The 27,336-nt window shown below is 28.3% G+C and overlaps 1 protein-coding gene across 1 annotated transcript in view; it reads right to left on the bottom strand.

Annotated features, from left to right (window-relative positions):
- LOC129971371 (multiple epidermal growth factor-like domains protein 8) overlaps positions 1-27,336 on the bottom strand; it is a 74,051-nt gene that overhangs the window by 3,083 nt on the left and 43,632 nt on the right. The window contains exons 21-34 of the mRNA XM_056085074.1: positions 26,513-26,689; positions 25,770-25,944; positions 24,115-24,293; positions 20,718-20,862; positions 19,554-19,806; positions 18,606-18,747; positions 15,977-16,178; positions 14,569-14,783; positions 13,715-13,979; positions 12,502-12,679; positions 9,274-9,460; positions 7,015-7,173; positions 5,396-5,544; positions 4,218-4,362 (exon numbers count right to left, since the gene is read on the bottom strand). Of these exons, the coding sequence (XP_055941049.1) occupies positions 4,218-4,362; positions 5,396-5,544; positions 7,015-7,173; positions 9,274-9,460; positions 12,502-12,679; positions 13,715-13,979; positions 14,569-14,783; positions 15,977-16,178; positions 18,606-18,747; positions 19,554-19,806; positions 20,718-20,862; positions 24,115-24,293; positions 25,770-25,944; positions 26,513-26,689 (2,571 nt within the window). The remainder of the gene's footprint in view (positions 1-4,217; positions 4,363-5,395; positions 5,545-7,014; positions 7,174-9,273; positions 9,461-12,501; positions 12,680-13,714; positions 13,980-14,568; positions 14,784-15,976; positions 16,179-18,605; positions 18,748-19,553; positions 19,807-20,717; positions 20,863-24,114; positions 24,294-25,769; positions 25,945-26,512; positions 26,690-27,336) is intronic.

The raw sequence follows: 27,336 nt of genomic DNA, 5'->3' as shown, positions 1-27,336 counted from the left end.
CACATGAACAGCATGGTTTATAATTTTTTTAAAAAATTAGATAACTATGAGGAAAAGAAAAATTCATCAGCTAAAAAAAAAAAAAAAAAAAAAAAAAATCTGAAAGTAAGTACATTCAAAATTCCTCTTATGTAAGAAATAATACTGAATTAATCGATCTTGGAGCACTATGGTAACCGCTTTTTAGCTCCCTTTTTAATATAGTAGAGTACATTTTTAATGAATATTCAAACTAACACTGAAATGGTTAAGCAGCAATAATAGAAGTGCACCCTCATAAACCTTATAAATGGCTTAACTATAATATGTATACAGGAAGTCTCAAAATCTTAACCGCGACTTATAGACATATACTGTAAATTACAAAGTTGCGTAAAGAAAGGTGTAAAATGTTATGAAATTGATTAAACTTTTAAAAAAAATTACATTTTTATACGTACCCCTACAAAAAAAATTCCCAATGAGTAAAATGTGCCCCATCCTCTAATAAGGTCATGTACAAAATTTCAGCAATTTATCATAAAAAGTTTCAAAGATATGAAACTACATTTAGATGCCTGGATATGAGTGCGCAAAGAGAAAAAAATCACGTTGGATGTTCGCATTTTAGGAGTAGTACACAAATTAACAAAGAAAATAATGATTGAATAAATAAATAATAATTTTACTATTTATTGGTTCAAAAGTATTAAAAATTTGTAGAAATAATAACTTGAAGGAAAGATTACTCAAAGGAAAGATTACATAAGTTTTTTTACAAGTTCATTGACTGTGCTATTTTTAAGTTGTATTCTGTAATCCATAATATAAAATTTTGAAGTATTTTTCAGGAAGCACAAATTTTAAAATTTGAATTTAAAACTAAAGATATGAAGCATATTTTATTTCCTTATAATGCATTCCTGTGTCGCTTCATCTGCAATGAAGCTGTAAACATTTGCATTTTAATTTGTGATTCACCTTTCACCACTTTGTTTTAACATATCTTTGAGAGTTTTCATGATGAAATTCTGTACATGACCTTATTAAAGTATGGGCAAATTTTACTCATTGCAGAATTTTTTTGTATGGGGTCCGTATAAAAATTTAAATTTTGTATTTTTTGAAGTTTAATCCCTTGAAAATTTTAATTGATTTTATAACATTTTGCACTTTTTATTACACAACTTTGTAATTTATAGTATATGTCTATGATCAATATTTAAGGAATAAAAGCTGCGGTCAAGGTTTTTGAGACACCCTGTATATGTATTAATTACAGATGTACTACAAACCACTTTATAATTTAGAACTTCTTACACTTCCATAATTGCAAACACTTTTTGGGCTTTTCTTTTTTAGCTCAAATTTACACGCAAAAACCTATCAGTAGCCTTATATATATATTAGTGGTGGTCAAAATTGTGGACACTTTTGAAAATCGCTGTTTTTTTTTTAACTTTGTATGTTTATAGAAAATGTTACATTTCATAAAATGCAAACTCTTACATATCATTTTAAAGAGAATTTAATGCTAATATCAATACAAAAGCAAAATTCAAATATTTGCAATACAAAAAAAGTTATTCTTACTTTAATCTGAATAACAAACACATTGATGAAATGCATTGTAATTTCTAACTTTTCCTGACAAATCACTGTTCTTGATCTGAGAACCAACTAAATGTTAAGAACTGCTAACAGAAGCTGACATCGGGTTTAAAGTTTGAACAAGTTATTATTGAGCTTTTTTCTGTAGAAGGAAGACTGTTCTTTATGTAATCAAATTGAAAGTTAGAAATTTTGTTAAACATTTTAATATATGGTTGGAATTTTTGTAAATTTTTCTAATATTTAGTCAAGAAGCCATCCCATCAAATAAAAGAATAAACTGGATACATAGAAAAAGAACTAAGATTATCGTGTTACATGATTGTGGTTTTTCCTATGCTGAAATTGCAAGACAGGTGGGTGGTTCAGTGACTACATCTGGAGTCCGAACACTTTGTTTACGATATCGAGACTAATTCAATAAAAAACAAAGCAGGAAATAGCTGAAAAAGGTGCACCACATCTGTTGATGACAGAATAAAAAGACTATGTCTCCAAGAATGTCATCAGTGAATTGAATGATGCTGGCATTTTTGTCAATTCAAGAACAATCAGGAGAAGATTATTTGATGTTGGACTAAGAGATAAAATTCAATGAAAACATTCTTATCTCAATTTATAGCAGTGAATAGAAAGATTACAGTAGGCAAAGGAATGCATTAACTGGACAGATGATCAGAGCTCACAAGTTATACAGAGTGATGAAACAAAAATATTGTTATTCGGTAGTGATGAGCGAAAATATGTAAGTCATAGAATAGGTGAAGAGCTACATCCTGACTGTATTCAGGCAACTATGAAAAATTCAGTTAGTGTTATGATTTGCCCATACATGTCAGCAGACGAAATTGGTTTCCTTTATGTTATCGATGGGACATTAAATGCAAGAAAATATCTTGACACTATTTTAGAGCCAAAACTTACACTTTCTATCAGTGATCTCCTTCCCAACAACGCATCATTTATTTTTCAGCAGGATTCATCTCCTTGTCACACAGCAAAAATATCGAAAGTGTGGTTGAGTACAAAGAGAATTGAATTGTTATCATGGCCAGGAAACTGTCCTGACCACAAAATTATTGAGAACTTATGGCTCCGTTTGAAAACTCTTGTATATATGAAGTGTTCATGAAATAAAAGAGAATTAATTGAGGCTATAATTGTTTCCTGGCATCATGCAATAATGAAGGAAGAGTTTAGAACTCTCGTCAGCTCAATGAAACATCAGTGTCAAGCTGTAATAAAAAAATAAAGCTATCCTTCTAAGTACTGGTAACTAACTTCAGTCATCAGCATCTAATGTATCTTGATAATTTTTGCCGCTCAACTTTTTTTGTATTGTAAATATTTCAATTTTGCTTTTGTACTGAAATCTGAAACTGCATTAAATTCTCTTTAAAATGATATATAAGTTTGGATTTTGTGAAACGTTACAATTTTTTATAAGCATACAAAGTTAAAAAACATAAAAATTTTCAAGAGTGTCCACAATTTTGGCCACCACTGTATATATATATATATAGAGAGAGAGAGAGAATGAAAAAAGTCTCATTTATTATAGATAAATAAAATCAATACATTTAGTTATTAGTGCAAAAAACATTGCATCATTTCAAAATAATATTTTGTGATAAACACTCAATCATCATATACATTTTACAATAGATAACAGTTCCACTAATCCTTCCTGCTGGCAAAAAAATTGAGTACTGAAATTCAGCTTGTTTAGAGAAATCCAAAGAATAACATTATTAGTTTTTTTTTTTCAATATTCACACCTCTAGATTTATACTTGATTTCTCTTATCAAGCAAAGTAAACAAATTCTGAAATCACACCATAAACCATCTAGAAAAATTCTATTTTCATTTGGATATGCTTCATATATGACATGCTTTTAAAAAAAAAACTCAATGTAATTTTCATTTACTACACAGAGGATAGCAATTAAATTCTTTCATAATTGCTAAAATAGCAATTTAATATATTTTTATCGGCAAATATTATCAAAGATATACCTAAACATGAAATAATTTATTTTCTTTAAATACTATTTTTTCAGCTATCCCAATCTTGGGGAAATAGTTTTATTTTTGGAAATTAAGGTAAAATACTAGAATTTTTCATTTAAAAAAATTAAATATTCAACATCACTGTGTTCTGCATAATTATAAGATTTACACTGCGAGAAAGCAATCTATCTATTTAGATAACTAACCCTCAATATACATACTGCATATTATTATTAAACTAATAGTTACATAAGGTAAAGATTTAATTCATCATGTTAGAATTAATAAACTTCATCCCATTATATATAGTTTTAATTTATTTTCATTATAAAGGGATAGCAGAATTTTTTTGCATAACTACTTATGAATGAATGGCTGCGATTAGCCATTACAATTATGAGTACTAATACCTATCATAATGCTTTATAATTAAGATGTTTGTCAGACAGTTTTATTTACCATGAAGATAAATATAAAAAGATAAAATGGAGGTCAATTTTATTTAAGCGAACGAATTACATTGACAAGACGTTTTGGGTACTATCAATTTGAAAGTGAAAGTTTGCAAAACAATATTAAAAGATAAAGTTAATAAAATTTGGATTAATGAACTTACTTGCAGTTGCCAGCAAGGTGTCATGTGCAACATATTTTTACTATTTTTCTGTACACACTGTCGGTCATTCTCTGTGTTGTTCTGGCAGTTGCAGTTCTCTCCATTCAGAGGATTGCAAGTATCTCCGTGGCCATTACACTCACAACTATTAAAGTGCACAAAAATATGACTTTAAAACAAAAGCTTAAATAAAATTTCCTACTATTTAAACCAATTTTCATATATACTACATTCAGTAACAGTTTGCTATTGAAGCAATAAATCTGTATTAAATATTTTTTTTTTTAAATTTCTTAACATTTACACCATTTAATCCACGTGATGTATTATTCAAATGAAAATAATGATAAAATTATTTGTATCTTGTAACTGCAGTTTAAGTATGAAAATCAACCATCTCCGGAATCTTTTCAAGATTAACATCCTATTTTGAATTTATGTAAAAACTATTATGTGAGAAATAATTTTGGACCATACTCTGAAGGTCTGGACAACAAATGACTTAGAGCTCTCCTCTCCAAATTTCTATATGCCATTAAAGGATGTGTGATCTTTGAAAACATTAATTATATTATACCCATATACATGGTTCCACAGCGAATCTGATATGAAACTTATAATTCTGACACCAGGTTATTGGAATCCTCCTAGAATTTTCACGTTAGAGGAAAAATTAAAAAAGAAAAGAAAGGTAAAAAATTCAAGTCATGAATATGTTTTAACAACCAATAAATGTACAAAACCCTCCTCTTTTTTTTCTTTCTTTTACAGACGGAAATGTTTTTTCTTCTTTATGATGTTGTACAAGCAGATGCAAGTTTTACAATTATACAATCACTTGGCAATTTGCTTTCCCTTTCCTATGGTTCTATTTATTTAATTAATTTCTTATATATTATAAATAAATTCTATTAAAGTAAAAATAGACCATAAAACATTAAATCATTTAAAATCTGACATTGAATGCTAAAGTTTTTAACTTAAAAAAAAAACACATTCACTTTAACCAAGGATAAATAATTTTAGTAATCTTATTAATTTTAGAGTTGAGCATAATATTTAATACTACTGTGTAGGAATTAAATTGAAACATATTCTTCAATGATTACAACTGAAAAACCCAATCCATAAAATAACTCATGCAAAAACATAAGGAGAACAGCAACAACAAAACTTACGGTCGGCATCCATCTTCCAGTTTCTCTCCAGCCTTAAAGAAACCACCAATACATTGATCACATCTTTTGCCTTCAGTATTGTTCTTGCAGTCAATGCAAACTGCTTCCTCTAAGGGACCTTCCACTTGCTTCTCACGTAACTCATTTATCTATTCATACAAAAGAAAAGATTTTAAACTTCTATCAGATTTCCCATTCAAAACTGTTTTCTCTGTACATATATTCAAGATTTGAGGAAATGGTAAAATAGCACTAATGTGCTAGTTATAATGCAATATGATTTTAAGGAGTGGAAAAAGCAAGGCAAAGAAGCAACGATTTAACATTATTGAAAATAATATCATATTAAAAGAATTTTGATATTTACATTTAAAAAAACATTTTCTCTTCTTTTATTATCCAGAATTTAGCAAGATAAAATTTATATATTAACAGGAGGGATATATTACTTCTCATGCTCTTTAACTATAAGTCACACAAAATTAAGGAGTCAGGTGAAACAAAACAAAACATTTTTGTTATCATGATACAAATTATTTAATGATTACTTAAAAACATTACAAAGCATTTTTTTTTTTTTTACTTATTCATTTTTGAAATTCATGCATTTAGGTATCAATTTCTGCAGATTTTTCAGCTATCAGTTTCATTCAACTAATCCTTAACAAATAAGATATGACATTTTTGTGCAGCTTCACCTACATTTTTTAGCTACTTAACATTCAGTGAACATATGTGAAAATATTTCAGATAGATCATTGAATGCATTAAAGAATGAATGCGACGCAACAAATTTTAATGCTTATATAAAAATTCAGCTTTAAATTATTGTTTTTGAACTAAAAAGTTCAGTTTATTTTCGGACCTGACATATCGCCTTCTCTTTCATTACTTTAGATACAAAGTCTAATATTAATCATGATTTTTTTTAACTCACACAATTTTGTTTTCCTTTTTTGGCATGACTAGAAAGTGCCTGTGTACCTGGGCTTATTATTTTCTTACAAAGCGAGCAGTAGGCAACACATGGGTTTGGCGAGACTTCATGAACTCTTTCAGCAAAATCAAGATTGATTTTTTTTATCCACCCAATTTGTATTAAATACAGATTTTGAGCAGCTTATTGTTTTAAAAAAAATCTCTAATCTACTCTGAATAAACTCACAACTTCTCAAATTAAAGAAAGAAGAATTTAGGTGTTAAAATGAAATGAAACAATTGGTATGTAGGACATTTCATCATAAAATGAAAAGGTGATGATTTAAATAGATTAACAATGGTGCAGGGATAAATGTAACCAGCAATCTATGTTGTGAGAACAAAATTTTAAAATGGCACAAAAAAAATGAAGATTCATTTAGAATGAGATTTAAATGCTTTAGAGTATAGTTTCTAGAAAATAACTGCTTTAATAAAAAAATAGCATGTTTTTACAATTCAATAAATAAATAAAACAGGTAATGTAAACTTTTAAAACTCAAGATTAAAATTGATTTGATAATTTTAAAAACATAAACAAGGTTTATCTTTAATCAACCTACAAATATAAAAGAATTTAAACAAACCTACATAAAATAAGTTCAGTAAAACTATTGATTTCTCTTTTTGTTTATACTTACATAAGACTGATTTAAAAACTGGCTTGATGTGCTATTGACAATATCCAAACCAAAACAAAGATCACTGTGAGTATGACAATATTCATTGCAGGAAATACAAGTGCCTCCATTGACTGGATTTCCAACAAACATGGGCTTGCATTTCTGGCATTGACTTCCCTTAATTTAAAAAGACAAAAATACAACAAATTCTTGTACAATCCATGGAGATGGCAATTAATATATAAGAAAATTAGCACATCAAAATAATAAAAAAAGACTTTAAAGATATGTTTTCAATCGTTGACAGCTTTTATATGATATATAATTAATAAATAAACAGTATATAAAATGATACTAATTATAGCTAAATAATTAACTGATTTTAAAAATAATAATTTCAATAAATAACTATGTAAATTTAATAAATGTATAATATATAGCATTTCAAATGCAATAATTGTTTTTAAAAATTCTCCTTTGATGCATTTAAATGTGTATAAATTTAAAAAAAATAATATTTTAACTATGAAAGCAGACCTATAATTTATGAAAAACTGCACAGCATCATAATCTTTAAATGAAATAGGAGTTACAAAAATTCATTCACTTACAGTGAATGATGAAGATATATTAAGTAAGAATTCTAATTATTAACAAATTTAATTTAGCAGATGTATATATATTAAAATATATTTGGAAAGCCAAAAACCAGGAGAAACATAGTACATCTGAAGATTTGCATTTGTTATTTTAATAAGATAGAGCTCTTATTTAATGCATTCACATCCTGGTATTATCTGAAAAGAATCATAGTGAAATATAAAAGTAACATAACTCAAAGGAAATGTCTCAAATTTGTAGTTTCATATGAAGGAGATTATTAGGAAAGCGAGAGAAATAATTCCAAGATTTTTTTGTTTTAATTTTAGTTATATTAAGTCACGGTTTTAAAGCAACACTAGGTCTATTTTGGGATGAATCTCGAATTGCGGTCAGATGATGAGGACAACATTAGAGCTGGCACCCCCTTTCCAAATTTCTATACCAAATCAGCAGGAGGACGTTTGGCCCTAACGGAATTAACGTGCATTAGACCAGCTTACATGATGGATCTTCGGTGGAATCAGGTCTTGAACCTGAAACTCTCCTGTTCCAAAACCAAGACCTTACTACCAGGCCACCGCGGAACAATAATTCAAGAATATTATTTTTAAAGATTAGCACCTAAATGTAATGAAATGACGCTTTTTCTTTGAAAATGGAACTTCTTCATATAACAGAACACACATATATATATATGAATATAGGATTTCACATTCGATATTTCAAGTTCCAATCAATATTTCTGTTAATAAGAGGTGCCTGTTTTAGGTAAATAATAAATCTTTCACAGAACAATCAAATTAGCCTAAGAATGTTCAAATCTTTATATTTTAAATAAGTAAGCAATTTACTTCCATGTGATGTAGAAAAATTGACATCAAAATGTATGAATAAATTTTAGACATTTCAGGAAAATACTTTAAGAAAGATACACAAAATAGAATAATTTCAAATTCATCTATCTATTATTACCAAATGTATATGATTTGTACTTTTTATGTTTGGAATTTAATATTTTAAACTTAAATTACTTAATTAATACCAATCCATCATATATTATTTCATAAAAATAATTTTAAAGTTACTGCAATGAGTGTTACAAAAAGTTTAAAGTGTATTTTTAAATTCAGTGTTATAGATACAATAAACAAAAGTTGATACCAAATGATGGCAAAATAACATTTAAATATCAAGGGCTAAGATAACGTTAGCTACAGTTTTTGCAACATAACCATTATATAAAATTTATTCTAAGTCGCATATATGTATTTTTCTTTATAAAAGAAACATAAAATTCAAGTATATGAAGTTCTTCCTTGCCAAAGTAAATCCTTTAAAAAATCTTTATAAGTTTAGTTTTAAATTTTAGTTATATTAACGTCCCATTTTAAAGCAACACTATGGCTATTTAGAGACGGACGATGTAACTTTGAACCGCGGTAGGATGACGAGGGGATGCCTGAGTTGGCACCCTCTCTCCAAAATTCCCCGCCACACCAGCGGGTGGACATTTGGCTCTGACGGATTTAACGTGCATTAGACCCGTTTACACAATGGTTCTTCGGTGGGGTCGGGTCTCAAACCTGAAGTCCTCTGATTTTGAAGCCATGACTTTACCACCAGGCCACCGCTGCCAAAATATTTATAAGAAATTTAAATTGAAGAAATACTTACAAATGTATTGTTTATGCATTCTGTACATGTTTCCAATTCATCAGGTCCAGGACAATTGCTATGGCCATTGCACTTGCACATGACTGAACAATTCAGACCAACAAAACCAAAGTTGCACTGACATACATTAGGCTGAATACAGGTACCATTTATACAACCCTGCTTGCAAGTGGGCACACAATGATTTCTGAAGAGGATAAAAATAAATTTATAAGTTAGGATTTAAATAAAATCATTTTATTTTTCAGACCAAAAACAGAAATATCATTAAATTTTGCCATTTTTCTAATCCTGTAAACAATTTTTGAAAAATATTATATTTCTTTTTCAAAAAGCTAAATTTCAATACACTTTTATACAACTTTCAATTTTTTTTTGATATCATAGAATAATATTTACTTATATAATAAAGGATATATTTAAAACAAATCCCTAGATTAATTATGTTCAATTCCATTAAATGAAAGATTATATTAAAATCTTTTTTAAAAATTCAGCAATATTTACATTGATCAATATGAAATCAAAAATAATTATAATGCAGTTGAATCATTTCAAGAGAATAATAATATTTGCAAAATAGAATTTTAAACAAAACTAATACATTAAAATTTCGAATATAGGTCGATTTATGAAAATCAGTTTATATCAAGAGTGCCAAAAATTCACCAAATTTCATAACTCTCAACATTTAAACATTTTCATTTGAAACTATAGGTGATATAATTTGAGGAAAATTTTAACGGCATAGCTGCTGGGCATTTCTCTATAAATGAAAACTGTGAATGTTATGGAATTCCGAATATTTCAAAAATAAATAAATAATAATAAAAAAAAAAAATAATGGCGGTATTTAACAATTTATCCCTTGTGCCAGACTAAAGAATTATTTTTTGCAAACTTAGAGGATTAGTGCATAAGTCGATGCTAATAATTCTGCTTTAGAAAAATTTTGGAATTTTATTCGTCTTATACACGGAAGTTTATGATAATACTCTATTTATTTCACGAATATAAACCAAAAATATCAAAATTTCCAATAAATTAATCAGCTGGAATGTTCTCTTCATTTCTCTTACTAAATAAAGTTGTCCTTTAATATAATGTATAAAAAATACTATATATGCATTTAAGATATCTTCCTTTTGTCTGAATGGAAGTACAATTTAACATAGAATTACAATTTTTTTCCAGCAAGTCTATATATGTTTTCTCATTCATTTTATCGTTGTATTCATATACATGCAATGCGCAGAATAACAGACAATAATACATTGAATGACTTAATCAAAATCTCGATATACATCTACAATTCTACTGACAATATTTTAAATTTCATCATTCTAACTCACTGAACTTCGTTACTTCTCATATACGAAATATATAGAATCTCTATAAGTTAGAAAACACATTTTTCGGAAAATGTCTATTTGCCTTCTGTGAACACAGTAACTCAAAAATGCTGAGCTAGACGGATGAAATTTGGTGTAGAGTCTTTACACCAAATTTGAAGACTTCTATCAAATTTTGAGCAAAATTTGTTCAGAGGAAGTCTGCCTGTCTGTTGAATATAAGCTAACATGATAACTACAAAACGAAGAAAGCTAGATGAATAAAATTTGGTATGCAGATTTATCATCTATATTGTATATACCTAACAAATTGTGAGCTTCATCCAAAATAGGGTTGACTATCTGCTGGTTTGTACTTTCAGTAGCAAGTAAACAGGATAGCTCAAAAATGCAATGATTTAAATACATAAAATTAGTTATGTGATTGCAATTTTAGTTTTATGTCAAATTTTGGCTTCAATCAATCGGGGAAAATTAATCTAAAAAATTCATTTTTATTAGGAAGTATGCAAGAAAATTTCAGGGAGACCACTCGCCTGGTTCAGTTATTACGGCCCATATTCACAGTGATCCAACATTTTCTACAGGCGGACCTTTTCTCAAAAAAATTAGAAATCTGCAATTTTTTTGTGTACAGGCCACAAAATAAATTTCATCTGCTTAGATCATTGTGTTTCTCAGTTATGCGACAAATCGATCAGCCAACAGCCAGATAAATCTTAAAATGACTTTCTTCAGACTTAGGAGATCTAAAATGTAGAGAGTATCAAAATCTCCTGTCTTTCCTTTGAAAAAAAAAATGAATGATTATTCAAAACATTCTACTGGCTAAATCTAGAGCAATTACTCTTGACTGTAATAAATAAATATTTAATTTTATGTCAGTATTGTGACAATAAAACAAATAATATTACTATCTGCTATACTTAAAAAACTGTGAAAAAATGTTATGCTAATTGCTTTAATATGAATTATTTCTGAAATATCTGAAAAATATCTTTGCATTTTACGTATATTACGTAGATTCACACTTTTCTACATATAAAAATACTAAACCTATAACAAATTTAAATTTTATATTTAATAACAAAAGATAATGATATTTGTATCTATTAGCGATAGGCAAGGATCGAACTCTCAACCTTTGGGTTCGTAGCCGACTAACATGACCACAAGACAAAAGAAATTTCTCATGTCCCGTAGCTGTTATCTGGCTTATAAAGCGTCACCACGTTACTCCCCCTTCAGTGCGTTGGAGGTGAGATGAACGATATTTTGTCCTGTTCTTGCTGTTATTAGTGGTGATAATATTGGCTGTTGCGCCTTATCCATTTTTTATTGGCTGATTATTTATCAGCTACATTTATTTACTGGCTGCTTATTTATCAGCTACATTTATTTATTGGCTGATTATTTATCAGCTTCATTTTTTTTTTGGCTAATTATTTATCAGCTTCATTTTTTTAAAAAATTTATTGGATGATTTTTTATCAGTTTTTTTTTCTTTTATTTATTTATTTCTGGTAAAGAGCACCACAACAGTTGTATGAAGGTTTGCGTATTTTCGTCATCGGGTCACCAATGTAACTATTAGCGATAGGCAAGGATCGAACTCGCAACCTTTGGGTTCGTAGCCGAGTAACATGACCACAAAACAAAAGAAATTTCACATGTCTCGTAGCTGTTATCTGGCTTATAAAGCGTCACCACATATTGCATAAAGATAATGATAATTCGGACAAAATATATATATTAAACATCAGAGTCATTTTATCCATATTTGGAAAACAAGATACAATGAAGATTTATGCTTAAAGCAGGTATAAAAATATGCAACTTAACATACGATTATTAAAAACAGTCTAGTTTTACAAACCCTTTCATTTGGTATCCAGGTTTACACTGACATTCAAAACCTTCAGGAGTGTCCACACATTCCTCGTGAGTTTTGTCGCATGTATCATGCCCATTCATACACTCGTTTTCAGGAGGTTTTGTTAGATAAAACCAGGTGGGAGCGCCTTTGGACATCTGGAACCATTTGACTGTTTGTGCTAAAATGAAACATATAAATTAAGCTATCAAACACAGGCCATTTTTAAAAATAAAACTATACTACTTCCAATTTGGAGTAAAAAATTATACAACCATTTCAGGATCAATAGATCATAGAAAAATGCAATGGTATATCATTGAGGACACCGAAAATGCAAATCCTGACTTGATTTTGAAGGAGAAATTAGGGTATAAAAGTGTGTTTATGTCACTTTTAGAATACAAATACAACTAGGGGTCAAAAAATAATATTGTATTCCAAGTTTCATAAGGCAACAAAAGAAAGGGGATGGGAGGATTCAAGTTCGTCTTTTAATTACAAGGTGCATCTAATAAGTTTGGTAAATGGATGAATATCTCAAAAGCAAAGTGAATGAGAACTGAAGTCAGATGCATACACAGGAAGGGACCTATGGAGAGATGCCATGTAGCAAAGAGCACAAAAAATTGACACAGATTATTCTGCTACGGGCAGTCTAACGGCGTGTATGTGAAAACTCATGTCAAATTGAAATGGAGCAAAATATTAATATGAAATTTTGTTACAAATTGAGAAAAAAGATTACTGCTACAAATCCAATGTATTCGTCTACAGTTGCATAGGATTGGTAAGTATAGTCTGTTGCATAACAATGCCCACCTCCATACTGCGATCTCTGTATACAACTTCTGGGCCAAATGCCGCATACCTGTTCTTGCTCACCCACCGGACTCATCTGGCACCTTCAGACTTCTTTTTGTTTCCTCATCTCAAGGGGATTTGAAGGACACATATTTTACAGACATTCCAGACATCCGATGACATCTGTACTTTACTCCATTCCAAAAGAGGCCTACAGTGACTCATTTCAACAGCTTTATCAACAATGTTAATAGTGCATCAAGGATGTTATTTTGAAGGAGAATAAATATATTTCGTTCCCATGATTTATTTTATGTTCTAATCCGTCGTACACCTTGTATATTTTTTCTTTTAAAAGTAAGAGTAAATGTAAATATTTAATACTGCAATAGATATTAGAAAATATATTTACTTGGTAAAGGAAGGCCATTAAGAAGAATTTGGTTTTCTCGACAAATTCCTCCAGTTGGGCCCATGATGCCACCATCCATACACAAGCCTCGCCCATCAACCTTGGGTCCAGAGAAGGCACACCATCCACAGTTGGCCTGACCAAGACAATGGGAAGCTTGAAAATGTTGCCAACAAGGCACAGGGCACATAGTTTCATTGCCACGAACAACTAAACCACAAGAACCATCTTCACATCCAAGAAGTTCAAAACTAGGGGTCATACACTGTCAAAGAAGAAAAAAAATTCACCAATATTCATATACAAATTTTTTACGATAACAAATTGCTTTAATTAACAGATTACTCTAAAAAGTTAATTTCAAACTTCCATTGTGTGTATATGAGACTTAAAAATATATATATTGTTTATCTCTCTACACTGAATATGTCATTTTCAATGTCTGAAGGCTAATCTTCACCTCATATATTGAGAACCAAATTAGTAACAAAAATTGTTATATTAGAATACACATTTAAACAATTGATTTTTAAAAACTACCCCTCATTAAATTTTACAATAATGTTATTCATATTTAGAATATAAAGAGTTGATATATTCTAATATCAGAACTCAAAAGTAACAGTAAACTTAAGGTAAAATTATACAGAGTTCAACTTAATCTTACAGACCATAAAGTGTAACTGAAATTATTTAACATGCTGCTTAAAATTGGATCTTTAAAAAAAATTTAACTTACACCTTCAACAGTTTCTCAAAATAAGGCTCACCAGATGTAAAAAAAAAATCATTAAAAGGTTTAATCAATAATAACTTTAATTCCAAAAATTTAAATTAAAGAGGAGAGGGCTCACCATTTGCAGAGTTTCACTCCAGACACACTGACGCCAGCCTCCTTCTCCCCCTGGGCTCTGAAGACAGGATGTACAATCAGTAAGTTGGGTGCACCCAACTGGACATTTGTGGGGAGGCATGGATTCAATCAGAAAAGAAGGAGCTGACTGAATTTCCTTTAATACACATACCCAGTTGTAGATAGGCTTCTTATTCAATGTATGCCCAAAGCCAACTAGTAAAGATAAAACAGATAAGAAAAAAAAATAATTAAAACAATTACAGAGCAAGGAGAGTAGAACAATTACGACAAGCAGAGAAATTTAATCACTTTATTTGTGAATGTAAAGCTACTCCTAAAATGAAAAAATGTTAATATTCTTACAAGACTGTTCTTTGGTTATTTTTTCTATTATTATTATTATTGATTTAACTAATATCTATTAGTAAATTCTAATAAAATACTGCAATCAAGAAAAACGTTTATTAATAGAAATCAAGACTAATTTATATTTAATTCATTAATCTGTCATATATTTAAATAAAGTTATAATTAATTTAAATCAATTCATCAATTAATTGTTTCATTATTACAAATTTTTGCTTGAGATGTTCTAATGAATAAACATAAAAAAATAGTTTTATCATCAAAAACCAAATTTTTTTCATACATAAAATCTACTACTGTGATAATATATATCAGAAATACTGTAATAATATAAAGAGCATCAATTTATAGCCAATATTTATATTGATTCTTTCAATGTAGCTAAGTGGCTGTGTTATTTCTCTGACATTTCTCTATACTTTAAAATCATGTTTGTAAAACCAATTCAGGGTTCGTAATTAATTTTTTATTACATCAATAGGCTCAAAATAGTATCAAGAGGCAATTTTAATTATAGAAATGAAAGAGTTAAACAGTCCTGTATCTGATGAATATAGAATTTGCGGAACTAAATTTGTTGAATTATTAAGTAAACATGAATAATAATGGAACAAGAATGTAATTCAAAAGTGTGCATTTAAAAATGATTTCAACTGAATTATAGGCAACAAATCATTTGAATTATTATTATGCATGAGAATATATTCATAGCTAAAAACAAAGTTTATAATTTTAAAAAATCGATGCATAAATGAACTTTTATATCTTAATATTTAACTAATGATTAAGTAATTAAAATGGTGACCCAAACAAAAAATTTTAGAAGCCAATGATTATATATATAATATAGTGTGAAAAATGAAAGTAAAATGAATAATTAAAGCATTAAAGATATAAACAAACAGATAGCAAATTAGTAAAAAAAAAGTCAATGCATAGTTGAAACAAATTATATAACTAGAATTATACCTCAGGAATGATTTAAATAAGACAAGATAAAAAGTGAATTTTTAAATGCATAAAACTTTGGAACCACTCACTGGAGCGGAGTACTTGTCGTGTCCAAATACACATGCGAAGATCTGCACATTTTTTGCAATCTGTTCCCCCACAAAATCTAACGGGACACATACCAGGCTCGTTTATCACTTTTCTTGGAATGTTACAGTCGCTCTCATCATCGCAGGAAGCCCCTGCTGGCACGCAACGACCGGTGCGACAATTTGAACACCACTGGCAGGCCTTTAATTTTAAGAGAGGAGAAAAGAAGAGACGTTTAATTCTTATCAATTACTGTTATTGAGAAAGTTAAAGAATTTTATTTTTTAGGAAACTGAATGCCGGAGACAAGATTTGAAAATACTTAAATACAAATCCTTTTGTGTGAATCAGTAGAAAAACATGTTAAACAATATTAGTTTTTTTAAAAAAAGAAATTAATTCTATATTTTCTTTCTACACTTAAAAAAATCTTTTATTCAACTGCAACACCAAAAGCAATGAAGCAAAATTAATGGATGAAACTTTTTTACTGATTTCTAAACAGCATATTCAGTTCATATTAAAATATGTTTGTAGAGATCGGGTAGGGATGGGAGGTTGAATGCACAAATGTTTTGCAAAGGCCTATTGGATATTCATGTACAAAAAACATATGAGAGTAACTTTGATGAAACTGAAAAATGATGCAGTTCGGATATTGTTGCTTTTAATTTTGGTATGTGTCATTACTTTTAAAGAAATTACTGAAAATGTCAAAGTCAATTAAAAATTGATACTTTCAATCCCGATTAAAATAATTAAATATTAAATGAAACAAAAATCTATGTTTCTAATTGATTTTCTGCCGTTATTAGCTGAAAATAAATTTTATTGAATTAACATATAATCTTTCAAACAATCTTATGAACTAAAACTTTTAATTATTAAAATAATTTTTCTTTTGAAAGTGTCATCATTAATATACATGATAAATAATAAAATATCTTAAATGGAAAATCTGGAAAAATATGACCTAGGTCAAGGATGGCGAACCATTGGCACGTGTGCCGTTGTTGGTATGGGATGCAATATTTTGGGCATGCCGCTGATCAAAACGGTTTGCATTTTAGTTCAAAATAACAAAGTTCACTGTGAAGTATTACAAACAAATGTGAGTGTTTCCAATCCATTTAAAAAAGGGCCCAGATATTTGTACAGATGTTAAAAATTCGCTTTCTGAAAAAGAAATTGATTTGTAAAGAATTGTTTCAGTAATTGATGGTGCTCCAAATATGGTGGGCAAAAAATGATTACATTATTTTGAAAAAAAAAAAAAAAGACGTAGCACGCTTCTTGAATTCCACTGCATTATTCACCAACAAGCATTGTGTTCTAACAGTGGTTTAACATCGCTTGATAATGTAAAGACGTTAGTCACAAAAATAGTCAACCTAATATCGTCACAGGCTTTAAATAAGCGAAAGTTTGAGGCTTTGTTGGATGAAGTCAACTCGATGAATAATGGCTTACTAATGTATAATAATGTTCGCTGGTTCAGCAGCGGGAACATACTTCAAAGATTTGTTGACTGCTTGGAAGAAGTCAGACTGTTTCAGCAAAATGTGGGGGAAATTGAACAGTATCAACAGTTGTTGGATTTTATGTGGCTGTCAAAATTGCTGTTTTTTGCAGACATTTCAATGAATTAAACGTAAAGCTTCAAGACACAAATAAAACAATTATCGTCATGATGGATCTCATTCGTTCTTTTAATGCTGGATTGCATGTTTTAGCAACGATATTATTAAAAAAACTACAAGTACTTCCTAAATTTGAATATATATATATATATCAAAGATTTAGATGTACATGAGAAACCAGACAAAGAAAAAGTTATTGAAGAATATATTTCCTTAATTAATTCGTCAATCAAGGAATTTTCAGCCAAATTTTCTCAGTTTAAAGAATTATCGGAAATGTTCAAGTTTATTATGTGCTCTGATGTGATTTCATTTGATAAACTGAACTTGTCCCAATTCGATTACTTGCAAATTGAAGAATTTGAAAAGCAATTGATTGATTTCCAGTCCAGTTCAATATGAATTAAAAAAATTTACTGAAACAAGGAAAAAGGTGAAATTGATTGAAACAAAAAGATTAACGAGCAATATAAATAAAAATGCTAGGAACGAAATTTTGGAAACTCATGCCCATGCTATTTTAACCATATTTTCATCTACCTTTTCCTGTGAATTATTATTTTCAAGATAAATAATATTAAAGACTCTCTTAGAAACTGTTTTGTAGATGACTCCAATGCAGCATGCATTCTGCCAAAAGTAACATCTTGTAATTCTAATATAAGTTATTTGTCAAATTTGCAACAAAACAAGTCACACTAATGTTACTTTAATTTGAATTACATGTATAGCTAAAATCTTTACTACTATACAGTACAAAATGTATTTTTTCATAGTAAATAAGGAATTTTGAATTATTGGTATTTAGTTTTATTATTTTTCCAATAATCACAAGTCAAAATTATTTGACGGCATGTCTATACCTCATTAAACATTTCTTTAGAAAAAATGGCACGCTCATCCATAAAAGTTCGCCACCCCTGACCTAGGTTAAGGATTAACTACAGGATCAGAGAGTCATAATAATAAGAATCTGGGCATCACCAACCTGTCTGGCTGTTTTAAAAGCTGGCCAGGATGTCACACAGTCAGTACATGTGGTGTATTGATGGCAGTCCCTCTTCTCAATCCATTCAGCATTGCAGTGAACAGCTTGCAGAAATTTTGACTGTTCCCTTGGATTGTAACACCTATAAAATGATTTTAGAAATTAGAAGACAAATATCATTATAAAGAAAATTGCTTAATATTTAATATGCCTTTTTTAAAAACTTCCTGTTCTCTAAAATAAAAAAAAATTACAGGATAATTTAACGTTATAAAAAAAGTTATAATTTAAAAAAAAAGTAAAATTATAATTACACTAAATAAGAAATCTAATTTATTCAGAATGAAGAGGAATGTAAAAAACAAGAAATTAAATATATATAAATATTTGAAAAATAAAAGTGTGAAAAATGAAATTTTCCATATATCTCATTTTCTATTTTGACTGGTTAAACTTTTTATGAACATTAAATCATGAAAATCTGCAAAGAAGTGAATTTTCAACTAAATATTTTTGAATAAAACTGTTCATCAAAAAAGCTTCGCAACTGCAATGATATTTTTTTGAAAACTATTTTTTTAAATCTTAAAATGGCACAAAAATAAATTTTTTGTAATAATAAGTAGCAAATTATGGAGAATATCTGTTAATTATTTAAATTTCTAATTAAAGTTTAGAAGGAAAATCACTCTACTATATACATTCTCATCTTTCAAATTACATCTGTGAGGAATATCATAGCAATAGGTTCAATTATCTGCTTTATAGAGGCTGTCAGCTACACATTTTATTTTATTTTATTATTAAAAATGTATATTGGTTTATCGAAATTCTACTATTAATGATCACAATTACTAGAAACATTTCTAATAAAAATCCAAATTTCATAACCTGAAAAAATGTAAGCTTTTCAAATAGTAAGTTGTAGAAACAAAATCTGCTACTTACTGACTTTGAGAGTGTTTATCTTGAGAGAAGCAGAATGTTTGATTAACTCCATTTCCTGAAAGGGAACAGAAGGCACAACCTGTTTGCTGCATGCATCCAACACGGTTAGCAGAAAAGAGTAGACAGATATCGGCAGGCATGGTAAGTCGATGCAGCTGACCTTCCATTCCGCCATAGAAATAGAAGTCTCCATTGGCCACGGTGGCAGCTGCACCCACTGTTGGCTCAGGCCATTTATTAATTACTTCAATAGCTAAAGAGAAAGAGAAAAAAAATCAGATTTATAATAATAAAGTTCATTAGAAAATTAAAATATAAATAAAAAATAATATTTGTTATAGTTTTCTCTTGATTATGCTCAAAATAAAAAAATGTCTGATCAATAAAAAAGCTATACCAATTTATAATATTAAATTTCTATCTACTACTGAAGTGATTTCATCAATTATAAAAAAATCTAATAAATTTTCCATTGATCTAAAAAGAAAAAAAAAAAAATATTTTATTCTTAATAAACAAATGGAAACTTTATTTTTTCAGTGATTATATAAAAGATAAAGGGAAATGCTAAATTTTGAATTAAGATATAAATCAATCAATCAAAATAATATCAATATAAATTTTCTGGATATTATGATTAACAACTAGAAAGTTTGCAATAACATTTTTACAATAAAAAAAATTGATAGATTGTTTATTAAATCTAAAAAAAAAAAACATTTATTTTATCAACAACAAGAAATTAACCATATAAAAATTCTTTAAATTAGATCAAAGAGATTATTCTATAAAAAGACTTTTAAAAAATCTGGGAAATTTAAAAGCTTATATAAAATAAAACTAACCAAATAAATAATTATTTAAATTAGAGTCTAGAGTTTATTCTAGAATTTTTTTTAAAAAAATCAAGAAATTTAAAAGCTTTTTTAAATTAAAGAACTAGTTTAATATTATTCCATAAAAAATGAATAAAACATTACTAGTAATCCTAAGAATGACAGAAATATAAAAATACCTTAAATCAATGCATGACAGATATAAAAAGATTCCCATTATTTGAAACTAATAACAAAATATTTTAACTATTAATTTATCAATATTAGCTATCTAATTCAACTCTCGCAATGCATTATTAAATTAATTTTAACTGAATTGAATGCATACCTTCATCTGTGAGAGGAATCCATAAATTGCAGGAAAACATATATGCAAAAGGTAAAACAGTGTCATCTCCATTAGAACCTCGTCCACCTAAGACCATTAGGAAATTATCTGTGATAACAGAAGTATGGAAGTAACGAGGAGTGGGCTGGAAGTAAAATTCAACAATATAGAATACTATTATATGTGAAGAGTTTAAAAAAATATTATAAAATACAACTTTTTAAATTTTATTTCAGTATTCAGTTTTTGCAAGTTTTTGACTACAATTTTTGGAAATTTAAAACTTACAAAATAAAATTTTACATAAATAAAAATGAAAATTCATAAATTGTTTGTATATTGTAAAAGTTCCAACTACTAAGTAGATTTTTTTTTTTTTCAAATTTGCTCACAAACATTCTGAAGGATGAGAAAGGTCTTAGCTAAGGTTGCATAATAATTAAATAAACAGTTACATTTATTAGTTAATTAAAATTTATGCTTCCATATACAAATTAATCTTTTGTGTTACTATTTTCAATGAGCATAAATATATAAGTTTCAAGTTATTTTACTTAAATGCTTTCAAGTTGCTATTCACAATCCTTAATTAAATTTTGTATTCTTTTTTAAAAATTAGTAAAAAAATTGTGCTGCCTTTATTTAAAAAATAATCAATTGTGCAACTCATATACTTATTTTAATCTCTAATAATAATAAAGATTAATGTGTTTCTTATTGCTCTATAAGCCAGATTGTTTGACCTATGCCTACCAAATTCAGTAAATATATAATCTTGAAAGACGTGATGATTTTTTTTTTGAAATTTTAATAAAATTAAACTGAATAACTGAGGAGTTCTGCAATCAATTCTGGAAATATTATTAAACAGCAATGACTTTATACCATTTCAAAATATAGAAAATTATCTTTTTAATGAAACTAACCAAACAGATGTGCAAATTTTTTCTATACTTTGGCAATAAAAATATTCCCACCTAATTTTTTACAATATATTACATTGTTGCTAAGAAAGGAAGATTCTCTTTAACATCTTTGTAGTTTACAAGAGTAATAAAAAAGTGAGATTATAATACCACAAAAATCAAAAGACAGATAAAAAGACAATTTAAACCTATTGATTAGCAACAATCCAATACCAGAATCTCCTTAAAACTTAAAACAAAGAACAACTTTCTACCTTCCAGCTGTTATTGAAGCAATTAATTGTGTGATTTTCTATGGTTCAACCAGTTAAAGGGTTAATACTATATTGTCATGGGATTGGTCTTCATTGGAAAGGTTTATATACACAATGAACAGAATTAGAAGTGAAACATGAAAATAAAGACCAGCTCTGAAAACTTCCAGAACCTATGTTCATCCATTTTCAGAAAAAAATATTATAAGGTTATTCAGAAAGCAATCCACCCCCCTCCCTCTAAAAATGAAAGACAATGTTCTTATAGTGAATAAACATTTTATTGAATTATATATTGTAAATACTGGTTCAGTATCTTTTGCCATCTTTCTGGCAGTACCATGCAGATGATTTGTGCACTCCTCATTTGAAGTAAAAGCTTTACTTTCAAAATAACTTTCTAGGGACTTTAATAAATACTAATCAGAAGTTGTCAGATCTGAAGAATATTGTAGTTGTAGCAGTATGTCCCATCCAAACTGTAAAAGCTTCTGGCGAGTTACCATACTTGTATTATTTAGGTGGAAAACTGCACCTTTTTTATTGATCAATTCTGACCTTTTCTGTTTAAGTGAATCATTTAATTTGTACAGCTGATGATAGTACACTTCAGAAATGGTTGTTGTGTTTTCTGGTAAAAACTAAAAAAGATTCCTTTAAAATCTCCCCAAACAGATAACATCACCTTTTTTTGATGAATATTGGATTTCGAAGTGCTTTTAGTCTGTTCATCTTTTTTACTCATTTAACATTGTTGTAGAAACCCATTTCTCGTCCCCAGTGATGATGCACTTCTATAATGGATCATTTTTTTTTGACGTTTCAGAAGCAAATCACAGATGTCAACGCGACAGCACAAATTTCTTTCTGTAAGTACATGAAGAACCCACATGTTCAGATTTGAGATTAAACCTAAATGTTTCAAATGATCATGAATGGTCAAATTCGATAGATTTAATTTCTCGTCGATCTCACAAGTCTCACCGAGTATTCGCAGATTTGCATCAACTAAGACTATTATTGTGTCTTCGTCAGCTTCAACTGGCCTTTCAAAACGTGGTGCCTCTTCAACATTAAAATTGACGGAACGAAATTTTGCAAACCAGTTATGGCAGTGGCGTTCGGTCAATACATCTTCTCCATACACATTGGATCATTTTTTTTTTCATCCTTGCTTGAACAGCATTTTTACCTTTTCAGTAATAAAAAAGTAAAATATGCTGGAAATGCCGCCTTTCACTTTCCGTATTTGAAAGGACACCAATCAAAAACTATTCAATTCAAATATAGATTAACAAGAGTATCTACAACTCTCATATGGATTTTAATTCAAATATAGTGTCTAGGTTTTTGTATGGGTAAGATATATTGATATATTATGAGCATATGAATGACGTTCTTTTTTAGAGTGCAATACACAACAGTTGCATTAACTGAAAAGAAAAAAAAACTTGTTTGTCATTGGAGCAGAAAGTTTTTTTTTTTCTAATAGTCTCATAACATAGTAATATTTCATTTTGCAAGAAGATTACTTAATTTGTAAAACATGATACCATCACATGTACTAATGTATCTTCTAAGTGTGTATGTTAAGATCATTTACAGCTTATAACTTTTTTTTTTTTTTTTAAAGTTTTCACTTAGGTTTTTTTTTTTTAAATAAAAATATGTGCTTTCAGAATTAATAAAGTTTTACTATTATACAGATGCAGAATTTTAATTCCATATTTAGAAGGTTTATTTGAAATATATTGCTCACTGGCTATGAAAAGAAGTAATTGTTCATTATCATAAAATTTTCATACTAATAATTAAAAAAAAAAAAAACAGACTTGGCTTTTTTTTTTTTTCACATTTTCTAAATAGGAAAAAGAATATATATGTGACTTTTTTTTTTGTTGACAGATGAGTTTAATATTCAAATGAATACTTAGCATAATTTTTTTTTTATCATTTCTAATTGAATAATTATATATAGGAGAAAAATTTAAAGTACAATTATGAAAAACAGAGTTTACATTGATATGGTTTGAAAAAAAAAAACTAGGGAAAATATATAAATATGAAAAAATTCTTTTGCAACAAATAACAGAACATTCTCACCGCCATTTTCATAAGTAGCTCAGAAACTTTTTTGCATCAAACAGACCAGAATAGCAGGGCTAAAAGTAATATACCAGAACACTACTATAAAATTTCAATCCAGTTTGTTCTTACCCGTGTTTGCAATTTGTTGACTTTTTTATCAGGAGGCAAACGAAACCACTGACTGGATGGGTAGTGAAAAGCAAACAAGAAGTGAGAAGGAGCAACATGGTCCAAGTTATAAAACATTCCCCCATACATGTAAATACTTTCAGTACTTGCATGATATATACTAGTATGCCCATAGATACCTGGAAAATTTTAAAAATGTGTACATATAATAAACATTAATAATTCATGATATTATTCTTTAAATTTAAACAGTAAACTCAAATTCATGTGTTTAATGCAACAGTATTAGCCGTACTTTTTAAATTAGAAATTAAATGCCATCCAAACTACCTGCCCCAGAAAGGTTCTTAAAATATAATGGGCGAATAAAATTTGAAATAATGAATCATATAATAAAACCTTTGCCTATGTCTGTCTAAATTTTAAAAAAGTGCAGAACATGGTTTGGTCAAGAATGATAATACAAGAAAGCTGTATCAGTGTTGATTAAATAACAAAAACATTAACTTACAACATCATCAACAAATGGGCAAATATGCACATTTCAATATTCTATGAGGATATGTATTCAAGATCAACTTTGGAATTACAAATTTAAATCAAGATTTAGTAGCAGACACAATTATTTATTCATCTAGATTATTATTATTTTTTATTTATTTTCAAGCTTAGATCAGCAGAGAAACATAAGGCAATGAAAATATATCTTCACATATATCTCATGCTGATCATATATACATGTAAATGGTATTTAGTACATGAATAATCAAAATCCAAAGCTGATGTAATCATTAAGAATTTTGTCCTTTCCTTAAAACTTGAAATTAACTTTATACAAACAATTTTTTATACATATTAAAGCATAAAGTTTATTATTTCAAAAAAACAGATGAAGTCAGTTAAAGCAAAAAACATTCTTGTATTCTATGATTTCACTTAGTTATTTTCTAAGACAATTAATGCCATTCTGTAAAAGCTTAAAATAACAAGCTACCTCTTATAATAAGCTTACCAGTTCTGTTCTTATTACAATACAAAATACTTAAAATACTAAGGTGACTTGAAAAGGGGACCTCCCACAAGATAATCAACCTACAACGAGCTGATCAGATTAGAATTTTTTTTCCTGCAGGCTTTCAGTATTCATTTTTTTTATGAAATCATTTTAGAGCGATGCCAGACTGTCTTTCAAGCTAACAATGTGTATTACTATAAATTTATTCACTAGGATATTAATTTAGTAATTTTTTTTTAAAGAAAACAATCCTATTCATTTTTGTTCAAAGGATTTTTCTAAAAGCTATACTGATACCAACATTTAATGCATGTTTAGAATGAATATACAAAAAGCAGAACAATTTATAATAATATGTTTACATACAGAATATTTGAATGTTGCAAGCACAATTCTGGATAAAAATGATTAATTAAAATACATTTAATATTAATGTTTATTTTATAAAGTATGATTAGTTTATATCATATTTTATTTTATAAAAATATTATAATAATATATATAAAAATTATAAAATTATTTTTTTATACCTAAAAGTTGTTTTAGCTATTGATGCCACATTATTCTGATCAAAAATCATTTAAATGTCATTTTAAAAACAGAAAAACACTAAAAATCAGAAAGTTTAATAAAGCATTACCAAGAGGCAGAGCTCCAGTACAATTAATGATGAGCCATTGTTTATTTTCTGTGTCAAATTCCATTATTTTGTCAAAAAACCCATAAGAAGGAGAAAAACCACCGATCAACACCAGCCGGTTATCTGTGACAGGAGTTAGAGTAGAACCAGCCAGAACCACAGATCCTGATGGTAGCTGAAAGAATAAAGAAACTGAAGAGTTGTAAAAAAGAAATAAACAAAATTGCTAGATTCAAAAAATTTTTTACAAATGATTATAAAAACACCTAAGTGCATTCAGTTATCATCTTGGCCATTATATTTAATGTTTAATAATAGCATTTAAAATAGTATTATTTTACCTATGTACTAAAATACAGAAAATATTCTTTTAAATCAAAATACAAATTTCAAAATACACTGGAAGAGTTGTAAAGAAGAAATAAACAAAATTACTAGATTCAACTTATCAAATTACTAGATGTAATTATCATAATTATAATACATTTTAACATTTAATGAGTATTTAAGAATTTCACTTTACAATTATTTTTTTATGCCCTTATATCTTATAGAAACTTTCCCATTTCTAGTCTTTAATGTATTTTATAATTCATAAGTATAAATATTAAGGATTTTTAAATCTTTTTATCCCTTTAATTCATCACTAGATAATGCTATTCATATGGACTAAAAAATTAATTGTAGTTAATTAATTAAGAGTAAAAAAAAACTCTTCAAAATTCAGATTAATAAATTCTTACTATTATTTCTGGCAACTGAACCCATTCTTGATCTGCAGTAAATTCCCAGAAATCACCCAGAAGAAGACGTTCAGCAATGCCAACTCGTTCGCCGATTCCGCCATATATGTACATTGAGCCATTTAGAGAGGCTGCAGCATGCAAATGTCGTGGAGGAGGATTATACTCTGTCACAATCTGTAAAGAAACGATCAAGACATAGAATAACTAATTATTCGACTCGTATTATACATTTAATCTGCAAAATGTTAAGAGAGCAGAACTAAAATAAATGCTTTATAACTCTACTAATATCCACAATGAGTTACCTGCAATATGATGAATGTTAGTTCAATCAAAAACTGAAAGGCTTGAAATAAAGATATCAAAAACAAAATTTAAAAAATTATAATTTTATGTTTTTTTTTCACAATAATGGTATTGTTTAGTGAACTACATAAAATAAAATAACTGAAAATGGAGACCATCTAAAAAAAGAGGGCAAGTCAATGAAATTAGAAAATTTCAACAAGGCTAATTATTTAAAAATAATTAGAAAAGTCAATTAGTTGCTTGCCCATCCCAACTACTGGTCCGATTTCATGAACTTTTGTTTCATATTAAAGCTCATGACCTAAGTATGCCATCAGTGGTCACCTGCACACTTTATTTTTCAGAAAATTATAAAAGAGAGCATTGCTAAGCTAAGTACTTTTTAAAAAGTTACATTATCTATGGTAAAAACACATGAGAGAGTTTGATACCTTCAAACTATTTTGTTTCGTTAGATTAACATCCTATTTTAAAGCAACATTAGGGCTATTTTGGGACAAAACTCGTAATTT

The sequence above is a fragment of the Argiope bruennichi genome, chromosome 6, assembly GCF_947563725.1.
Source record: "Argiope bruennichi chromosome 6, qqArgBrue1.1, whole genome shotgun sequence".
Lineage (NCBI taxonomy): Eukaryota > Metazoa > Arthropoda > Arachnida > Araneae > Araneidae > Argiope > Argiope bruennichi.
The sequence above is the reverse complement of the archived record's forward strand: the minus strand, read 5'-3'. Positions and strand labels throughout refer to the sequence as shown.